Source organism: Hylobates moloch, unplaced genomic scaffold (assembly GCF_009828535.3).
Source record: "Hylobates moloch isolate HMO894 unplaced genomic scaffold, HMol_V3 SCAFFOLD_9, whole genome shotgun sequence".
Lineage (NCBI taxonomy): Eukaryota > Metazoa > Chordata > Mammalia > Primates > Hylobatidae > Hylobates > Hylobates moloch.
Genome location: NW_026652284.1, coordinates 83,390,335 through 83,412,744, shown reverse-complemented (window position 1 = coordinate 83,412,744; position 22,410 = coordinate 83,390,335). Strand labels below are relative to the sequence as shown.

The window sequence follows — 22,410 nt, the reverse complement described above, 5'->3', positions numbered from 1 at the left end:
CTAGTGTTTTGTGTTTGCTTTAATTATTATAACTCAGCTCTTCTCTTGCCTACATATATAATATCTTGACTGGAAAAGTGCTATCTACTCATTAGATATCAATTAAAGTCTATTCCATCATATAATTATGAAACTATGCCATCTAAGCACAATACCTTCGGTGTTCTTCCCTCCCTTGGGTATCATTTGATACCAGGCAATTTTGGTAGCTAACCCAATAATTAACTCTTTCAAATCAGTCTTCATTTGTCTTCCAGTAATCACTTTCCTATAATAAATATGTCTTGCCCGGTTTGTATCACTCATAGTATCCAACCAACTTTCCCTCTAGGATATGAAGGCACTTGAATATTTCCATGCTTAAAGTTGCACTTGTAGTAGTCATAGTACAAGGGGATTAACTAAAACAATTCAGTCCTATTTTAAAAAACCTAACAAGTGAAAAACCTAAATTCTGAAAACAGATAAGAGAATAATTATTACATCATAAAAGGATTATTCCATAATTAAGTGATAGGTAATTACTATGCAGTTAAACTATGATTTCATTTAAAACAATTAATTTTAGACTATTTTTCAGTGAAATATCAAATGGATAAAGGGATAAGCCAGGACCCAGTTCACAAGTATTATTTACAAAACAAGTATAATAAATCAGCCTCACATCTGTTTTGACTAGTCTGAATTCTATAAACTTACCTTAGTGAGCTTTTCTCCATGAAGTAAAAGAAATACCATTTTGATTACAGAACAACATAAACTGAAACTAACTAAATCCCAACAATATATCCTTTGGTGCATGCTAGTGTGCTTCCCCAGTTCTTAATACTCAAATATACTTGATCTGCTTACGCATTCTTTCGTTCCAAATTCTGAAGATTTCCTTTCAGGTTATTGTATGCAGATGCTCGAGATTTCAGGTCATTATCAATCTGAGTTACTCCCTTTGAAAAAGAAAAGGAAGAAAAATAGATAAAATTTTCCTAAATCTGCCTCTACTAATACTATCAAAGTAGCTAAACTTTAATTTCTACAAAAAAACCCACTAGTTTCTAGTGTAAGAATATTCTATTATTTTAAAAGCACAACTTCAGGAGGTTATTTAAAAAACAGCCAACTTCATTTTAAATATAATTTCCACATAAATCTTTTCTACTAAAAATAATGTTTTAGTCCACATGTATTTTAATTATTATATTACTTCTTAAACCATGGAAATGGAATCTAGGCCACTGGGTTTAGAGATTACTATTTACAAGGCTTCCATTCACAAGACTGAAGGATATTTTCCAAAATAAACTAAATTACATGAAGAGTTTTGACTATTGCAAACATCACTATTACACAGAGTATTTTTCTATGAAATTAAAATTATAGTTGAATTTATTCATAAATGTTACAAAAGCTGTTTTTCTCAAAAGAATACTAAACTAACTACATGGGGAGAAAATGTGAAATAAACAACATTCGAAGAACTGACTTTAACATAGCTCTAGCATTATTAGCTGTGTAGCACGAGAGTAAGTCACTTCACCTCTCTAAGCCTGCTTCCCTATCTACAACAGCATCAGGAAGCAGATGATCAAATCCTTAAGGATACAGAAAAAAAGGCTCAGTCATAGTAAGAACACCACTTTATATTATCAAATAATGTAAATAATAGTTTCTTAAACTACAGTCATCAAATTACATGATGACTTTAGTTAAAATCTTTGATAGTCTACTTATTTACATTTAACTATACAGCACACTGCATAACTAAAGTTACTGGGAGCCAAGGAAAGTCTGTCCAATAATTTAAACTACACTTCTTGCCCCAGCCAGGTCAAATGCTGGCAAACAATTAACAGGTCCTTGTCTATTTGTCTCATTATAGTTACTGTTAAGACTTTTATTCCACAAACAGATCTTGGGGGAAAAAACAGACTTTTACATTTCCTCCCAAGTTCAAGGATTTCTCAATACAAACGGAGCTCTTAACTTGGTGGGTTCATGCATTGGCTTCAAGGTCCATGTACTCCCTGAAACTATATAAAATTATGTGGCACACGAATAGGGGAATTTTTCCAGGCAGAGGATCAAAACTAAATAGTCGGAAGGGGTCAGAGAACCCACAGAGTTTAATGTTTGAACAAGTATTGTATGCACAGAAACATACTTCAGTGACTACTATCACCTACCTGAATGACTAAGAAATCTTAACAGACTCCAATTTCCTATTCCACACAATCTCAGGTACCCTTAAAATTTGTATAAATAGAGAATTTTCACACTTTCTTAAACACTGTTGATGTAATATTTAATTACATAACTAAGTATTCAACTTAGATAATCTACACATGAAAGTGTTATACTTTTTAACATCTTTTAACGTCTAAAGTTGTAGTAAGGATCTCTTCTATCTGTGAAATATAATTAAGTTGCCTTATCAAAACCTAAAAAGTATTTCATAGTGAAATTATAAAATAAGCACAGCCACTATAAATCAATGTGTTCTACTTGTCTCAAGTATTATCTTACCTTGGCAATTATTTCAGAAATATTTTTCAGGGACTGCTTGATTGGATATTTGGCCATGTCCCACTGGAACCTTGTTATATACGTAACCAAGTCCACTGAAATAAGGGAATAAATTAATTACTGAAGAAAAGCAATAGAATTGTTCAGTTTTATACACAGCAATATATTTTAATGCTGAAATTGGCATTGAGGAAATCAGCAAAGATGTCATTTCTGAAGAATCCTGATTAAATGTGAACTATATTAAGTAACATGGATTAATCAAAATTTCTACCTTGTAATCTCTTCTCCTTACTCAAACTTTAATACATATTAAGATGCTTCTAATTTGATTACTTTAAAAATGAAGTATGTACATATTCCTAATACGAATCATATGCAGGAGACACAAAGATTAAGAAACTACTTCAAATTATCTCCTCAATAAGGAGAATTTCACAAAAGTATGTTCTTTCTTTGATAACTTACCCAAACTGAAAATAAACTTGTCTGTTAAAACCATGTGATGATTGTTTCCCGGAGTCCACATTTTAACAATATTCAAAACATGGACCTTGCACTTTCAAATGGAAAGAATAAAACATGTAGAGCTAAAAAAATACTCAACAACTTATTCCTTGGAAGTTTAGTAATCAAAGTGACTTCACCCCTAACGGGATCAAGAACGGTGAAACCAAATGGTAATTATGGCAGCACTAACTGACGGAAGTAATTCATATAAAAATATCTTTCTCTTCTCAATATCTCCTTACATAATACCAGTCAGTCAACAACACAGATGGTATTTCCAAAAGCAACTCTATCTAGATGCACTGCCCCTCTTGGTCAACCACCATTCCACCTACTAGACTGACTGCCCTAGTTCATAAAATACATAGATCAGTGAAGGCAACACAAATTAACTTATTAATATCTAACATATCTTCTGTTGTTTCTCAAAACACAAATTAACAGACACAGCAAACAATGAGATCAGAATTACTTGATAATAAAGAGCAAGAATAAGTTACTACATTTTTAACTGATTATTTATTGAGCAGCTACTATTTGCAAGAAGAAAGGAGATTTCAGGAACACTGGATTTAAAATATAGTAACCTTATTAGAGTAGGTGATCCCGTAGAGAATGAAAGGAAAGGGTTATAAAGGGTTATTTCCTTCTTCTTTTTTTTTCTTTTTTTTTTTTTTGAGATAGGGTCTTGCTCTGTCACCCAGACTAGAGTACAGTGGTACAATTGTAGCTCACTGCAGCCTTGAACTCCTGGGCTCAAGCAATACTCCCTCCTCAGCCTCCTCACTAGCTGAGACTACGGGCATATGCCACTACATCCAGTAACTTTTTTCTTTTTCTTTCTTTTTATTTGGATTTTTTAGAGACAGGGTCTCCCTATATTGTCCAGGCTTGTCTTGAACTCCTGCACTCAAGGGATCCTCCTGCCACAGCCTCCCAATGTGCTGGAATTACAGGCATGAGCCACCATGCCCAGTTCATTATTTCCTATTATAATAACATATCATTAAAGATGGGCTAATTTTAAATGAAGCAAAATGCTAAAATGACATTTCATAAGAAAACAAGAAATGCAAGTACAAATGACAACAATGGGGTCAGAATCATCTTTCTAAAGTCATTACCACATAGAGCAAACTCTATGTAAATACTGGCTTCTAGCTACAGAGAAGTCAGTAGGCTATTTTACGGGTATTAAGTAAAGAAATGCCAAAATCATATTGGGGGGGCACTATTCTGCAATAAAATTAATAATTTCTGTTCTAAGGCTTTAACAGTTATATACTATTAAATACAAAAACCTACATAAGACAGCAGGTATTCAACTGGAACAATGCTGAGATATACAGCTTGGAAACTTACTTGTAAATGAGTGAACAAATAGAACCTGGAAAGAACTAAGGCAAATCTTTACAATACTGCTCTTGCAGGAGACTTGGCATCATATTATAAGCTATATTATATATTATGGAAGACTGTCTTCTATGAGATTATGTTTCAGGGAACAGGATGTACCTGGACGTATCACCAAATTCAGTAATAATAATTGTATTTTAATGGCTTTCTATTGTATTTAGTGTCCTTTTCTGTAGACTTTTTTACATTACTTTTTGTTTCTGTAACTTAGTTATTTGCTTTGTATGAGTTAATAATGATCAATCATGAGCATTAGCTTACCTCCATTAGCCAACAGATTCTCTTGAACTTTGTCTTTGCTATCTTCCAATACATCAGCCATGTACTGAGCTACTTTCTTAACCACTCTGGGGAGGAAAAAAAATCAACAACCATTTTCAGGAAAAATATCTAAATTCCATTCCATACGACGAACATTATATAAAGACATGAATTTGACTATATGTTCCCATTATACCTATCCATATAATACACAATAAACGGATCTTACCTTATAATGTTTTAAGGATAAAATGGACCAAGATTTTGTTACGTGCAAAAATCAACAGAGTAACTGTAGAGTTTTAAGGAGACTACATGCAATGTGTCTCCTAGTCTAGAAAGAAAGTCATGGGAAGCTAGTGAGAAAGAGTCTGTAAATAGCCATATATTTATATGCCAAGAAACTAGACAATTCAAGGACTGAGAACAAAGAAGGAGGCTGAGAACTAGCATTCACTATGTTCCTATGACATGCAAGACACTGTGCTTTCCCTTAGGAAGAAAGAGACCTGACAGGCAAGACAACGTAAGCAATAGTCATGATGAAAAACTAAGTCCTACATTATTAATTCATTAACTGTTTATTGAGCATCTACTATTTACAAGGACCTATGCTATAGAGGAAGCCATAATGCCAAAACTATTAGGTTGGTGCAAAATAACTGTGGTTCTGGCCATTACTTTAGGAAAAAAAAAAAAATGGCAAAAACTCCACTACTTTTGCACCAACCTAAACCAAGGCACCTATATATGACCTTGTCAATTCTTTCATTTATAAGACACTGAGGTATAAAAGAATAAGTGGCTTATTCAAAGTCACGAGACCGGTTAATGGCAGAGCTGTGACTAGAAACACGTTGTCCAGCGTTCTCTTCCTTATTCCATGTCTGCCTCTAGGCCCTGGGTGGGATTCACAATCATACAAGACAAAATCACTACCTTCACACATTGCTTAAAATCTCATTGGAAAGATACAAAAATGTATAAATTACTAAATATAAAGCAATCTGAGGTCAGTGCCAGCTGAGATTGCCAGGTTGCAGAGAGAGAGAGAGAAAGGAAAAAGGGATCACTTGCAGCTATGCAATCAAGAAAGCCCAAAGGCTCATGAGTAGGGCGATGAAGGATAGAAATGGTTTGACAAGGATGATTACATGGGAAGAAAGCATATTGTTGCCATAGGGCATATTATGAGTCATGATAAGAGGTGGAAAAGCAGTAGGCATCCAGAGAATGGTGAGAAGTCCAGACTGATGGGAGCAGCAGGCTGAGAAGTAGGGGAGCTTAGGCTAGGAAAGTGGGATGCCAGGTTGCAGATACACAGCCTCTGAAGCCACACTCTAGACAGGCACGTAACACAGTCGAAACAGGGCTCAAGGCAAGTATTCTGATGACTACATGCTCAACAACTAGGAGGGGAAACTGGAAGACAAATTAAGAAATTCCTGTAACGGTTTTTTTTTCCTTAAAAAAAAATTGTGTGTGTGCACATTTTTTTTTTAAGAGAGAGTCTCACTCTATTGCCCATGTTGGAGTGCAGTGGTGCAATCATAGTGCATTGCACCTTTGAACATCTGGGCTCAAGCGATCCTCTTGCCTTGGCTCCTCAAGCAGGAGGGATTACAGGTGTGAGCCACAAGCCTGGCTTGTTAACAGTTTAAACAAGAGCCAATATGAGCCAGGAAAGGTGACAGAAGAGCTAAATTTAAATGACAATCCTATGCTGAGTGGTCTCAAACCTAAAAATCAGAACAATTTCAGAAATAATGATGTAAGTCCTAAGTCTTCAACATGTTTAACTTGAGGTTTATACATATACTTGCCTATGTCTCCAAAATTCCTTCAAAAGGGACAAATCATTCTCATAAACTTTGGCAAGCATCTTGTAGACAGAACCATTTGCTATGAACATTCTAAAATGTTCCATGTTTACCCACAGAAGTACTTCAGAGTGTAGAATCATCTGGTGTCAAATTTATAAACTTAACATCGCATAACCCAGAACTTCAAGATCTCCCTATGCCTATTTACAAGAGCATCTGTATCAATGTACACAATGTCACCTCGAAAATATCTGCTCTAATGATTACATTTTTAAGAAAGTATAAACTGTGATTTACCACATATACCATATTCTACAATATTTGGCCTTTAACATTTGGAGCATTTAAGTCATTAAGCTATCATCTGTCAATACTACCAAAGTCTAACAATGACATCATTTTTAAATTCCTCGTATCTTTCAGGAGGACTGAAGAAGATGTGCTTGTTGAACAATGCAGAAAAGAACAGCTAACACACTGCATGGGTAACTTTAAATTCTACTCATCAAACTAACTACATTTGTCCTTAATACTTTTCAGATTCCTTCCCTAAAAAATCTGAGCTGGCTAGGCACAGTGACTCATGCCTGAAATCTCAGCACTTTGGGAGGCTGAGGTTGGAGGATCACTTGAGGCCAAGAGTTTGAGACCAGCCTGGGCAACATAACAAGACCCCATGTCCACAAAAATAAAAATAAAAAAATTAGCTGGGTGTGGTGGTGCAAGCCTATAGTCCTAGCTACTAGGGAAACTGAGGTAAAAAGACTGCTTGAGCCCAGGAATTTGAGGATGCAATGAGCTATGACTGCACCACTGCACTCTAGCCTGGGTGACACCAAGACCCTGTCTCTAAAAAAATAAATAAATAAAATGTAAAATCTGAGCAAATTTTAAATTATATTCAGGACATCCCATTAACAATTTAAAGATAAAGAACTATAAAGCCATCAAGGTGACTAATAAGGGTACAAATAAATGTTAATAATTATATTCTCGGGGACCTCCTTTCTCAGTGTCTCTTTGGTTATCATAACTTGTAACTGTAATGAGGTAGATGAGACCTCAGGGAAGACTCACTCCAGGGATGACAACTAAAAAAAAAAGTTCCCTCACATTTTTTTTTTTTTTTTTTTGAGACGGAGTCACGCTCTGTCAACCAGGCTGCAGTGTAGTGGCGCTATCTCAGCTCACTGCAAGCTCCGCCTCCCGAGTTCACACCATTCTCCTGCCTCAGCCTCCTGAGTAGCTGGGACTACAGGCGCCCACCACCACGTCTGGCTAATTTTTTGTATTCTTAGTAGAGATGGGGTTTCACCGTGTTAGCCAGGATGGTCTCGATCTCCTGACCTCGTGATCTGCCCACCTCGGCCTCCCAAAGTGCTGGGATTACAGGCGTGAGCCACTGTGCCCGGCCCATTTTTTTCTTAATTAAAAATGTATAAGCAAGGAACCAAGAGACTATTCTTTCCATCAGTTAGTGCTTTGAGTGCATCATAGTTATTTTCACTATATTTATAATAATTCATAATAATCATTTGCTCTATATGAATATATGGAATTGTAATCCTAAAAATTGCTTTTCCTTTCATCTTCTCTTTCCATTCTAATAGCCAGGTGTCTGGTCCCAACTGAGCTTTTACTATCTCTTAACTAACGTACAGTGAAATTGTCTGCTAAGTGGCCTTCTTGACTCCAATATTAAAGAACATCAATACATCCTTACATCTGTTTACTTCCTCACTACATGGTGTTATGTTAAAAGATCTCTCTCTCTCTCTGTAACCCTGACCTCAGTCTCTATTGCCACAGTGTCACTTTGAGGTGGTTCTATCAATTCAGAAAAGCATTTTAACAGCAGAAATGAGAAAATCTTCTGTACAGATTTCAAGAAAAAATTCCCTTCTATCCAAGGCTATTATTCCCTTAAAGCTTCAATCAAATATAGATTTCTGAGAGTCTCCAAATTCTGTACTTTACAAATTACACCTGTGTACCTAAACTCTAAAACAAAATCTTTGTATCCCCAGAGTTGAAGGAACTATAGACTGATTCTGCCAACTAATCAAAATGCAGTTATCAAAGAGCCTATAACCATTTTCAGCTCAAATACACATGTACCTGAATTTCAAAAGTAATAAAAACTGCAATTTAGAAAAACTCTTCCAACTGAATTTTGAAGACAAAAGCATAACCATCTTCAAATAAATGGAGTAACACCCCATGTTCATGGATAAAGACTATAATATTAGGATGATACTACTCCCCAAACTGATACACAGATTCAACACTATCCTCATCAAAATTCCAGCTGACTTATTTGCAGAAATTTGACACTGTGATCCTAAAATTCATACAAAAAGACAAAGAACCCAGAACGGCCAATCTTGAAAAAAAAAAAAGTCAAAGAATTCACACTTTCTGATTTTAAAACTTACTACAAAGTTACAATAATCAAGACAATGTGGTACTGGCATAGGAGAGAAACATAGATCAATGAAACAGAACTGAGAGTCCAGAAATAAACCCTCATATTTATGTTCAATTGATTTTCAGTAAGGGTGCCAGGACAATTCAAAGGGGAAAAAACAGTCTTTTCAACAAATCGTGCTGGGACAACCAGATATTCACATCCGAAAGAATCAAGTTGGACCCTTACCTCACAACATACATAAAACTTAACTCAAAATGAATCAAAGACCTCAATACGAAAGCTAAAACTATAAATCTCTTAGAAGAAAACATAGACAAAAAATGGTACAACCCTGGATTAGACAATGGTGTCTTAGATATGATGCCAAAAACACAAGCAACAAAAGAAAAAAATAAATTGGACTTTATGAAAATTTAAAACTTTTGTGCTTCACAGATACAATCAAGAAAATGAAGACATGGCCAGGCACGGTGGCTCACGCCTGTAATCCCAGCACTTTGGGAGGCTGAGGCACATGCATCATGTCAAGAGTTAGAGACCAGCCTGTCCAACATGGTGAAACCCCATCTCTATTAAAAATACAAAAATTTGCTGTGCATTGTGGCAGGGACCTGTAATCTCAGCTACTCGGGAGGCTGAGGCAGGAGAATCGTTGGAACCCAGGAGGCGGAGGCTGCAGTGAGCCAAGATCTTCCCACTGCATTCCAGCCTGGACAACAGAGCAAGACTCTGTCTCAAGAAAAAAAAAGAAAATGAAGACAACTCACAGAACAGGAGAAAATATTTGCAAGTTATATCTGATAGGGGATTTATATCTTGCATATTCTGTATAAAGAACTCCTACAATTCAATAATAAAAGGGCTAGCCAATTAAAAATGGGCAAAGGATCTGAATAGACATTTCTCCAAGGAAGAAAAACAAATGGCAAAAAAGCCACATGAAAAGATACTCAACACATCACATCAGCCAACAGGGAAACGCAAATTTTTAAAAATGAGATATTACCAGCTGGGTGCGGTGGCTCACGCCTGTAATCCCAGCACTCTGGGAGGCCAAGGTGGGTGGATCATGAGGTCAGGGGTTTGAGAGCAGCCTGACCAACATGGTGAAATCCCATCTCTACTAAAAATACAAAAAAAATTAGCTGGGCGTGGTGGTGGGCGCCTGTAATCCCAGCAACTCAGGAGGCTGAGGGAGGAGAATTGCTTGAACCCAGGAGGTGGAGGTTGCAGTGAGCCGAAGTCGTGCCACTGCACTCCAGCCTGGGTGACAGAGCGAGACTTCATCTCAAAAAAAAAAAAAAAAAAAAAAGAGATATTATCTCATACCCCCTGGGATGGCTATAATCAAAAAGACAAATAATAAAAATAATAATAAGTGCTGGCAAGGACGTAGAGAAATGAGAATCTTCATACACTGCTGGCGGGAATATCACACGGTGCAGCCACTCTGGGAAACAGTTTGTCAGTTCCTCAAAAAGCGAAGCATAGAGTTACCATATGACCCAGAAATTCCACTCTTAGGTACATACCCAAGAAAAATGAAAACATTTAAGAACACAAACTTGTACACAAATATGCACAGCAGCATTATTCTTATAAGCCAAAAGGTGGAAATAAAATAAAAGCCCATCAACTGATGAATGGATTAATGTGATGTGTGTATACATATATAGTGGAATATTAGTTAGTAATAAAAAGAAATGAAATACTGATACATGCAACAGCTTGGATAAACTTCAAAACATTATGCTAAGCAAAAGAAGACAGTCACAAAAGACCATGTATTGTATTCCATTTACAAGAAATGTCCAGACCAAGCAAATCTATAGTGGCAGAACAATTTGTGGGTGGTGGGGACAGTAAGTGACTGCTAATGGGAACAGGAATAGAGGATGATGAAATATTTAAAACTGATTGTGGCAATGGTTACACAAGTCTGAATACACTAAGAATCATTGAATTGTACACCTGAAATAGGTGAAATGCATGGCATGTAAACTATATCCCATTAAAGATAGTAAAAAGAGAATTAGCATTTTCATATTTCAAACAGGTGCATTTTACGTAAATTGTACCTTCATAAAATTGATATACAAAGGGAAAAAAGTCGTTTTCTGAAACCATTCCAATAAGCAGAGTATACATGTGATAATAAACCCAATGTCCACGAAGCCTGATAATAGTGTCTCCCATTTTGCTCTACTCCATGCATGTAAGTACATTACCCTTCTACAAATGCATCCAGTTTAGCCAGTTCATCTGACAAGCCAACCAAGACATCCAACGTGCCAACCTAAAAGGAAAATATATTCTGTTATTTAGGTGGCATCCTTTTTTTTTTTTTTTTTTAATTATACTTTAGGTTTTAGGGTACATGTGCACAATGTGCAGGTTTGTTACACATATATCCATGTGCCATGTTGATTTCCTGCACCCATTAACTCGTCATTTAGCATTAGGTATATCTCCTAATGCTGTCCCTCCCTCCTCCCCCAACCCCACAACAGTCCCCGGAATATGATGTTCCCCTTCCTGTGTCCATGAGTTCTCATTGTTCAATTCCCACCTATGAGTGAGAACATGCGGTGTTTGGTTTTTTGTCCTTGCGATAGTTTACTGAGAATGATGTTTTCCAGTTTCATCCATGTCCCTACAAAGGACATGAACTCATCATTTTTTATGGCTGCATAGTATTCCATGGTGTATATGTGCCACATTTTCTTAATCCAGTCTATCGTTGTTGGACATTTGGGTTGGTTCCAACTCTTTGCTATTGTGAATAGTGCCGCAATAAACATACATGTGCATGTGTCTTTATAGCAGCATGATTTATAGTCCTTTGGGTATATACCCAGTAATGGGATGGCTGGGTCAAATGGTATTTCTAGTTCGAGATCCCTGAGGAATCGCCACACTGACTTCCACAATGGTTGAACTAGTTTACAGTCCCACCAACAGTGTAAAAGTGTTCCTATTTCTCCACATCCTCTCCAGCACCTGTTGTTTCCTGATTTTTTAATGATGGCCATTCTAACTGGTGTGAGATGGTATCTCACTGTGGTTTTGATTTGCATTTCTCTGATGGCCAGTGATGATGAGCATTTGGTGGCATCCTTTTAAAAAAAAAAAAAAGATGATACATCTTGACTTAAAGTTCTCACGAATCTTAAATTCTCCCTATTTTATTTCATAATGTGTAAGTATAGTTAAAAGATGTTTGCCAGACATTTCCAAGCTATTTATGTGTACAAGATAATCCTTTAATTCATGGGCACAAGCACCACTTAAGACGTGAAGACTCCTCAAAGACAGGTCTGTGCTTGTACCATTCAACGACACTGGATCATTTGAAGTCTTAGTTTACAACACAGGCTCTTAAGTAGGAGGTCCACGGATGTGCACTAGAGGGTCTGTAATTAAATTTGCATGCAAAACTGTGCGTAAGTGAGCACATTTTGGAGGAAACACCTTGTCTCAAGGTATCCGTAACTCCAAAAATATTAAAAATCGGTCATTTTATTGTATTTATTATTTATATTTTTGAGACGGAGTCTCGCTCTGTCACCCAGGCTGGAGTGCAGTGGTATGATCTTGGCTCACTGCAACCTCCGCCTCCCAGATTCAAGAGATTCTCTTGCCTCAGTCTCCCAAGTAGCTGGGATTACAGGCGCCCACCAACACACCTGGCTAATTTTTGTATTTTTATTAGAGACTAGGTTTCACCATGTTGGCCATGCTGGTCTCAAACTCCTGACCTCAGGTGATCCGCCCGCCTCAGCCTCCCAAAGTGCTGGGTTTACAGGTGTGAGCCACCATGCCCCATCATGAATCAGTCATTTTAAATATTTATTAAATGAATGCTGCCTACGACTCCCTCATTCAGTTAACCAGCAAAATGTCAGTATCGTGATCTTTTCCATTCTTTACAAATGTTCCATCAACTGATTACTGGACACCTGCTTCACTTTGAGGCTGCTAGATGACTGATCTTTGATAGAGTGAATCTTACATAGATTAACCAGATTAAATAACTGGGTTAGATTTGCCAAGTATGATTAAGTAAGTGCCATGGTAACACATTTACAATGTAAGAATCAGCATAATATAAATTTACTAACAAAAACTTCACTATGATATTTAAGAATATATATCACTAAGAGTTTTAATTTCTGAAAATCGTATTTGTGAATGTAACACATCAAACATTTGCATAAGATTTTTCATTGCAGTTTAGAAGAGCACAAAAAGCCTAAGTAGAGAGACATTATTTCAATTTGGTAGTTTACTTCTAAAATTTCAAAGAAGACACATTTTAAATCATGCCAATGGCTGGAGAGGAGGTTTTCTTTGGAAGGAACCTGGGTATCTCATTTCCACTAAAAGAGAGAACTGGCCCTCCCCTGGATGATGAACTCATATGCAATTTTGCACAATGCAGCTTCACCTTTAAGTCAGGAATATTGAACTTGGAAGTGACAGCAAGATTATTGTTCTTTGAAGTTGCCGCATGCAATTTCTCCCATGTTTGCTGACAGGTTTTCTCCCCAGGAGCAGATATAAGCCAGAACTCAGTCATGTTTGTTACTTGCTATTTCCTCAAAAATCAAGAGAGATTCTGAAATGTAAAAGAAACAAACAAAAAAATACATTTAAAATCATTTGTTTCTAAAGTGTTTCAGAATCATAGGAGAAGTTATAACACATAACTTGTTTCAAAACTAATCTAATATTGGCATAGGATCTCAAGCAAAGTGAAATTTACCTACCTCGAAGTAAATGTATACAAATGGTGAAAAAATGATTTATTTATGATACTAGGAAAGTGAAGTGATAAAAACCTAATATGTGAAGTACTTAAGTTTTTTCATTATAAAACATCCTTAATGGGAGTTAGCCAAGAAGTGAGATTACCCAAAATACCAGCCACCAATAGTTTCCTTCAACCAACAAAGCTGGAGAGTTACAAATTTATAGGTTTATCTTAAACTTTTTTTTTTTTTTTTTTTTTGAGACAGTGTCTCACTCTGTCACCCAGGCTGGAGTACAGTGGTACAGTCTCAGCTCACTGCAACCTCCGCCTCCCGGGTTCAAGCAATTTTTGTTCCTCAGCCTCCTGAGTAGCTGGGATTACAGCCATGCGCCATCACGCCCAGCTAATTTTTCTATTTTTAGTAAAGACAGGTTTTTGCCATGTTGGCCAGGCTGGTCTTAAACTCCTGGCCTCAAGTGATCCACCACACCCAACCTATCTCAAACTTTTAAAGCATACAACCAAAATAGGAAATTTAAAAAAAGAAAAAAAAACAAAGCATTTTATCTTGGAGAAAGAATTTAATTGAATCAATGCATTTATAAACAGAAGTCACCAAATAAATTTGTCACATTGGCTTAGCAAATCCTACATGGCTAGTAAATTTGGTGGTTAATTCTAATCCATAGTCAACCTAGAGAAATCTCCTCAAATCTTTGACGCATAGACTTAGTTGCCATCAAACATTTACAAATCTGCAAAAAAAAAAAAAAAAATCTTGCCAATCTGCTTGCCTATTTTAAAATATAGGGAGCTGAGAGGGTGGCGTTAATATAAAATTTTTGGATCTGAGAGGCAGGCTGCAGATCTCCCTTTCCAAAGAGTCCCATTAAGATTCACCTAACCCGCTTCTATAATCTCTTTTCCTCCTCCTCCTCCTTCCCCTTCCCACACACACGGAAGGGGGAAAAAAGTACAGAGACAAATCTATTCAGAATCTAGGTAGGTAAAGCATATAAACACAAATGATAAAAATCAAAGTATTATGGTATCATTATTTCCATTTTAATCTGCCTTCATGAGAACCAACATAAGCTTTCTGCTAACACTGCTTATTTAACCGCTCCTGAAACTAATATTCAATGTCTCTAAATTGAGCATAACTATCTTACAAAGTTGTCCTGAGAACAAAATCAGATAATTAATGTGAAAAGAGTTTATAAATGTAAATTTCCTTTAAAATGTAAAGTATTATAGTTAATCATAATGGACTTTCATAATTACAGTAGTCCTAAAATTTAATTAAAGTACCTACTTAAAATACCTATGAGTAGGTAATCAATGCTACCTACTCACTACAATACCATTGAAAGTGAACTTAACATAGATGCCATCCTATATACTTGTTAATTTTTCTAACTACTGTTTATAGAGGATCTACCATATAAAAGGTACTGCTCTAAATGCATTATTATCTCAATTCATTTTCCCAACACCTCTATGAGGTAAATATCATGCTTCCCATTTACAGATAAGAAATGGAGGTTAAACCCGGTACAGATGTAGACGGTGGTATTAAATGAATGTTAAGAAACTATATTCTAGAAAAAAAATTTTAAAAAAGAAACTGTACTGTATGTGGACTTTTCTAACATTACTGATGAAGTTAAACCTTTATCAGCTCTACCTACACCTTCTCAAATGAAAGTGCTACACTTTCCCAAATGGCCAACAAGCTAAACACAAGCTTTTTAGTGACAGCCAGTCTGGTCAGAGAACAGCACAGCTTAACTGGCCATCCAAGGATAGAAGCTACTCATGAGCACCACGCTCTAATGAGGCCATCCAAAGATAAGTTTTGATTTCAAAACAGAAGCAAAAGCAAAATCTTCATTAGCCTACCCAAGAAACTTCAAATATTGAACTTTAAGGCTATTATACTACCATATTCTTTTCCAATCTGATTTTTTCATTCAACCTATTTTTAGAATCATCCAGTGATCATTAATTTTAATTGATATATGGTATTCCATTATATGAATAAACTAAAATTTATTATCTGCTCCTTCCTGGAATGACTTAAATTGTTTTTACTTTTTTGCTATTATAAACAATTCTGCTGTGAACAATGTGTACATGTCTCTCTGTGAAAGATTTTCTCTGGGATAGATAAAAGTAAAATAGCTGAATTACAGGATATGTCTTCAAAGATGGAGGCGACATGTCTTTCCATGCTCCTATGCAGTGTGACTTTGCCACTCCTTCCATCAAAAGGTGGAGCTGGCCTTGTGACTTGGTTTGACCAACAAAACGCATGGAAGCCACACTATGCGAGTTCAGGGCTCAGACCTCATGAGGCCTTGCATCTTGGACCACTGCCCTCAGACTACCACATAAGGAAGCCAGTCTAGCCTACTCCAAGTGATAAGGCCACATGTAGAGAACCAAGAACCAGCATGAACCACCAGACGTGTGACTGAGGCCATTCTGAGCCCTCCAGCCCAGCCAGTCTCCCAGCTGAATGCAGCTGCATCAATGAGTCCAGGCAAAACAAGCAGAGGGACTACCCCAGCAACTCACAGAATTAGGAGAAATAAGAAATCACTGTTTTAAGCCACTAAGTTTGGGGTAGTTTGTTGTGCAGCATGAGACAACTGACACAAACCACTGCCAACTCTTTTGGGTATTGCCAAATTGTTCTCCAAGGCCCCTACCAACTTAAGTTCCTGCCAGCAGAGTAAGAGTTTCTATTTCCACAAGTGAAAAACACATAATAGTATATATTGTTCAGAGTTATATCTACTTACAGAAAATACTAAAATATGCATAGGAGAAAGGAGCTTTAGTTTTGTATGTAAGATTTCATTTAAAAAAATCAGGCAAATAGAGCAAGATGTTAATACTTGCTAAATCTGCATGGATGACGTTAATTGGCAATATTTAACATTTTTCTGTATATCTGAAATACTTCAAAACTAAATATTTTTAAAATTTTTACAAGAACGTATTTAATTTACAAGTTAAAATATAACATTGCATGGCATATTTATTAAAAATAAAATTTTAGTGAACTTTAAAATGGATATTCAGAGAACAATCTAGATACCAAATTAATCCTCAAAGTACAACCTTTTTGTTTTACACCTAGTAGAAATGCTTACTAGTCTGTTTGTATCTTCTTATGACCAAGTATAATACATTGCAGACAATGCTTTTAGAGTTTGGGATTTATTTAAAAGTATTTTTGGATCCTGAGGCAGGAGGATCACTTCAGCTCTGGAGTTCAAGATCAGCCTGGTCAACATAGCGAGACCCTGTCTCTATTTTTTTTTTAATTATTTTTCTTTTTAAAAAATAAATTTAAAAAAGTATTTGGGGGGTCAATATGTTCAACAAGCTAACTGCATAATGTTGCAAGCGCAGGAGCTCGGGCTACACCTGTACTAACTCCAGAACTTACCTCAAGAAGTTGCTTTTAAAAATAAATCCCTGCTGAAATCTTGTGGACCTATCTCCTGCCTTCTTGTCATCCTGTCTCTGTTCTTTGCAACACCTGGATCACATCACCACCTATCGTTGGTTTCTTCCAGTTAATACTCTTGCACTTAGCAAATCTAGCTTTTTTAGCACAAACTATCTTGAACTTTAACATTTTCAGTTATTAGAAAATCTAGTAGCATCTTTAAATCTCTTTTAGTAATCCAGATCTTCTAAGTGATTGTGGTTTCTGGAAAATTGAGATTTTATTATAATAATTTTATGCAAGTGGTTTTCTGTTAGTATATCAAATGATACATTTTTATACCTCCTCTCCCCCAAAAATGGCAGGTAATAAAATCAACTGTTAAATTCTTCCTGATGATAGTGCTAAATTATCTAAACTGCAGCTTCCTCAAAGATTGTAATAACATGAGATATTACAGTAGATGTCACTATCATACTACTTAGAGTTCCAGAAAATCTTTTCTTCTAACAGGCTTCCAAAGGATTTCAAGGAATAGGAAAGAGGACCCCATTTCTCATCTATAAATAATACCTGCCCTATCTACTTCACTGAGCTTTTATTAGGATCAAAGGAAATAATGTCATCATAAATTCTGATCAAAACTATAGTCTAAAAATATTATAGAAGTTCTCTAATTTAGCTTTAAAAAATTTATTTTTTGTAGAGATGGAGTCTTGATATGTTGTTCAGGTTGGTCTCAAACTCCCAGCCTCAGGCAATCCTCCTGCCTTAGCCTCCCAAAGTGTTGAGATTACAAGTGTGAGCCACTGTGCTCATAATTCTAGCTTTTAACTGAGACCTCCCTAGAGCCTAGGTGTTGGAAGATGAGGAGGAAAGGAAGGAAAAGGTGCCTTCTAAGTCTGATGTTGTGCTTTTCACTTCTCATACATCATTTTATTCCATTCTCACTACAACCCATGAGATAGGCAGTAATACACAGAGAGGTTAGTAGTTTACCCAAGGTTGCACGACTGGCAGATGGGGTTCAAATTTAGTTGTGTTTGACTCTAAAGGCCATGTTTTCTCTATTGTGTCACAATAAGAGAAAAGAATATTCTGTGCTCTGGTACAGCTGGGCTCTCCTATTTGAAGAGAAATCCACATGTAAGCTTCAACACCTTCACCCTACGTTTGGTTCCAGGCTCAGAGCACCCTGTTCGTCCAGTGAATTCTGATAAAAGGATCCAAGCTTCCTTTCCTTGTTCCCTTCATCCAGGATCATCACAATTTCTAAAGCAGCACCACCCAGCATCCAAAACCATCCTACCTTCTAGAAGGAACAACGATTCCTCCAAACGAAAGGACACACACACAAAACTTGAGACTCAAAGTACATTTTGAGACTAGAGATCAGATACTAGAGATTCGATGGACCTGCCAGATCATGACGGAAGGAACACAAACTTTGGAGTCCTGCAACAGTTAAAACTCTGACTCTACCCCCTTACTAGTTTCCTCATCTGTAAAGTGGGAATACGACACATCTCTTCACCCAGCTGTTGGAAAGTATGAATAAAATAATGTACCTAGACCTTCCCCTTTCCATGCGGCCGCCCTTCCTAGGGGTGACTGTATTAGCTGCTGCCCCACCCCATCCTACCTCCCAAGACTCTCCCCCATATCCCAGATGAGAAATATCCTTTGCTTACTTATACTTTATAAATGCCCCTACTACGCACTCATCATATTCTCCCTCATTTTTATAACATATTTTCCTCTCCATCTTACTGAGAAATCCTGAAGAGCTAGAATCATATCTTCTTCTCTGTGAAACCCTGAGAGCCGGAATACACTAAATTCCTGGCAATAGCAGGGACTTAATAAATGCCTGTTGAATTAATAAATAAAATTCAAATTCAAATATAACAATGATGGAACCAATCAAAAAGTCTGATTTAGAGACAAAACAAAGGCAAAAAAAAATCATGTTTTTAAAAAGTGTTTTTTAGTCTTCCAGAAAACACTTTACAGTAAAAATTAAAAATTGGTAGAGTTGCAGGTTCCTAAGTAAGCCTTTGTCTTTTATGTCAAGGGTGAATAAAGTCAAAAATATAAAAAAGAGGGTTTGATAAAGAACCTATCTGTACTTCAGGGAAAGCCATGGCCTCAGTTCTTCTACCCCTCATCAAAGAAAACTAACTCTATGTAAAGAGCCTAACAGGAAAGACAAGCTACTTAAGTACCTAAGGAGGAATGTAACAATTTCCTATGACAGTAACATCATCAGTATTTTGCAAAATCTGTTTTTTCCATTTTTAAACAATGTCCACTCTCAACTTGTCACTTACACAATTCAGGTAAAAAAAATTTCTCCTTGAGGCCAGGCACAGTGGCTCACGCCTGTAATCCCAGCATGTTGGGAGGATGAGGCAGGCAGATCACCTGAGATCAAGAGTTCAAGACCTGCCTGCCCAACATGACAAAACCATGTCTTTACTAAAAATCCAAAAAATTAGCCGGGCACGGTGGCATGCGCCTGTAATCCCAGCTACTCGGGAGGCTGAGGCAAGAGAATCACTTGAACGCTGGAGGCAGAGGTTGCAGTGAGCCAAGATGGAGCCACTGCATCCCAGCCTGGGTGACAGACCAAGACTTCATCTCAAAAAAAAAAAAGAAAAAAAAAATTATCCTTGAAATTTAAGAACAATTTAAGTTTAGTTTCAAACAAAATTTATCTTTGCAGATGAATATGTATGTCTTTACTCATCAGAAAATGGAATCCATGTTGCTAAACATATTTCCCTTTTTCTCTCAGCTGCAAGGAAACAAGGAAACAAATTGTCAAAATTGTTGGCCATTTGTTATCAACTCGCCAAGAACCTGACACCACCTTCTTCACTGCTTGTTTTTACTCATAATTATTTCCCTTTATTTCATCTTGAATACGAAGGAAGTCAGGCCTAAATGTAGCAAATCATATGCTAAACAGAGGAGATGATGATCAAAAAGGCACCCTGATTAAATGGTAGTTTCTCAAGGCTCTGATCCAGGTCTATGTCCTTCCTTTCTTTCTGTGTGTGTGTGTGTGTGTGTTGTGTGTGTGTGTGTGTGTTGTGTGTGTGTGTGTGTGTGTGTGAATGTGTGTGTATAGCACCTTTCTTGATGATGATCTCTACACTTCAGGCAATTCTAGTTTAGATGCTGGACACTTTCTGAAATGTATGTCTCCAGCCCAGGGCCCTCTGCAGCATCTAGAGTTGTACTCAACCAGTATCCATATCTGACTACAAGACATTTTCCACCTGAATGTCTCAAAAGCAGCTAAAACCCAACGCTTCTAGTCAAACTTATCATCTCTTCCCCAATATGTAGTCCTACTCCAGTGTTCCCTGAGTTAGTATAGGTATACTCCTGCAGTATTAGACAATTAGAACTGTCAAATGTTCATAGCAGCCAACACTTACTGGGCACTTCCTATCTACTAGCACCAGTCAAAACACTTCACGTGTATTAACTCACTTAGTAGTTAGAGAAACCCCATTAGAGGGGTAGTAGTTACAAAGAAACTGGGGCACATAAAGCATCTTATATATTATACAAGGTATATTATATAGTATGTGTCTCGTCATATATCATATGACAGCATATATTATATGCTAAGGATGAATGTATTATATGCTCTCATAGCACCTTCTTTGCAGTATTTCTCTGGGGGTGAGGGAGCACTTTTTACTAGTATCTGTCTTTCAAATAAACTGCCCAGGAGGGTAAGTGGAAATCATGATAGTTTTTGCTCACCACTTTATCCTCAGTACCTGGCACAGAGACCAGCATGGTAGAATCTCAGAAGATATTTGCTGAATATTCTTCAACAAAAACTACTGTGAGGATTAAATGAGATAACATCAAGCACCTGGATTATAGTTGATTAGCTTCCCTCACTTCCCCTGTTTTTTCTATAAAATCAACTTTATTAAAATATAATTTATATAGAATTAAATGCACCCATTATAAGAGTTTGATGAGTTTTTGACAAATGTATATGCCTGTGTGAGCACTGTCAAAACCAAGATTAAGGACACTTCTATCATCCCCAAACCTTCCCTCACACTCAGTCCAGTCAATCCCTACCTCACTGCCAGCCCTGGGCAAATGTTGGTCTGCTTTCTGTCACTATAGATTAGTTTTGCCTGATCTAGAATTTCCTTGTAAATGGAAGCAGGCATTAGATACTCTTTTGTACCTGGCTTTTGCTCAGCAAGTCTTTGATATCTGTCCATGTTGTATGTATTAGTAGTTCAATCTGTTTTATTACTTAGTATTCTACCACATACATCTACTATCGTCTGTTCATACATTCACTAGTTGATGAACATTTGGATTGTTACTACTGGTTTGGGACCACTAAGAATACAGATTCTATGAACGTTCCTCTACAAAGCCTTTTGTGAAGATGTATTTTTCTCTGGGATAAAAAATTCTAAAAGTAGAATTTCTAAGTTGAATGATCAATGTATATTTAACTTTATAAGAAATTGGCCAGGTGTGTTGGCTCACACCTGTAATCCCAACACTTTGGGAGGCTGAGGCAGGTGGATCACTTGAGGCCAGGAGTTTGAAACCAGTCTAGCCAACACGCTGAAACCCCATCTCTACTAAAATTACAAAAATTAGCCAGGTGTGGTGGTGCAGGCCTGTAATCTCAGCTACATATGAGGCTGAGGCACAAGAATTGCTTGAATCCAAAAGGTGGAGGTTGCAATGAGCCATGCCACTGCACTCCAGCCTGGGCAGCAGAGTGAGGAAAGAAAGAAAGAAAAGAAAAAGAAAAAGAAAAAAAGGAAGGGGAGGGGAGGGGAGACTGCTAAACTGTTTTCCAAAGCAGATATATAACATTTTATACTCCCATTAGCAAGGTATTCAGGCTCCAGATGCTCCACCAACACTTAGTGTTCTTGGTCTTTTCATTTTTAGCCATTCCAGTGGGTTGCAGGGTTATGTTGCATTTCCATGATGCATTTCTATGTGGACTAATGAAGTTCAGGAGCTCTTCATGTTATTTTCCATTTGTATATTTTCTATTCAAGTCTTTTGCCCAGTTTTTAAAAAACTGGATTCACTTATTGAGTTGCACAAAATTTTTATATGATCTTGACACAATTTCCTTGTGAAATATATATATTTACATATTTTCTCTCAGTCTGTGGCTTGACTTAATGATGCTTTTGAATAGAAGTTTGCAATTCTGCCA

General features: G+C 36.8%; 1 protein-coding gene across 2 annotated transcripts in view; it reads right to left on the bottom strand.

The window, feature by feature from the left end:
- Window positions 1–22,410, bottom strand: part of ATP6V1C1 (ATPase H+ transporting V1 subunit C1) — a 108,658-nt gene that overhangs the window by 75,782 nt on the left and 10,466 nt on the right. For both annotated transcript variants that reach the window (XM_058444600.1, XM_032760172.2), the window contains exons 2-6: window positions 13,409–13,579; window positions 11,190–11,257; window positions 4,708–4,793; window positions 2,521–2,615; window positions 853–944 (exon numbers count right to left, since the gene is read on the bottom strand). In XM_058444600.1, coding sequence (XP_058300583.1) covers window positions 853–944; window positions 2,521–2,615; window positions 4,708–4,793; window positions 11,190–11,257; window positions 13,409–13,540 — 473 coding nt within the window. In that variant the 5' untranslated portion in view covers window positions 13,541–13,579. The remainder of the gene's footprint in view (window positions 1–852; window positions 945–2,520; window positions 2,616–4,707; window positions 4,794–11,189; window positions 11,258–13,408; window positions 13,580–22,410) is intronic.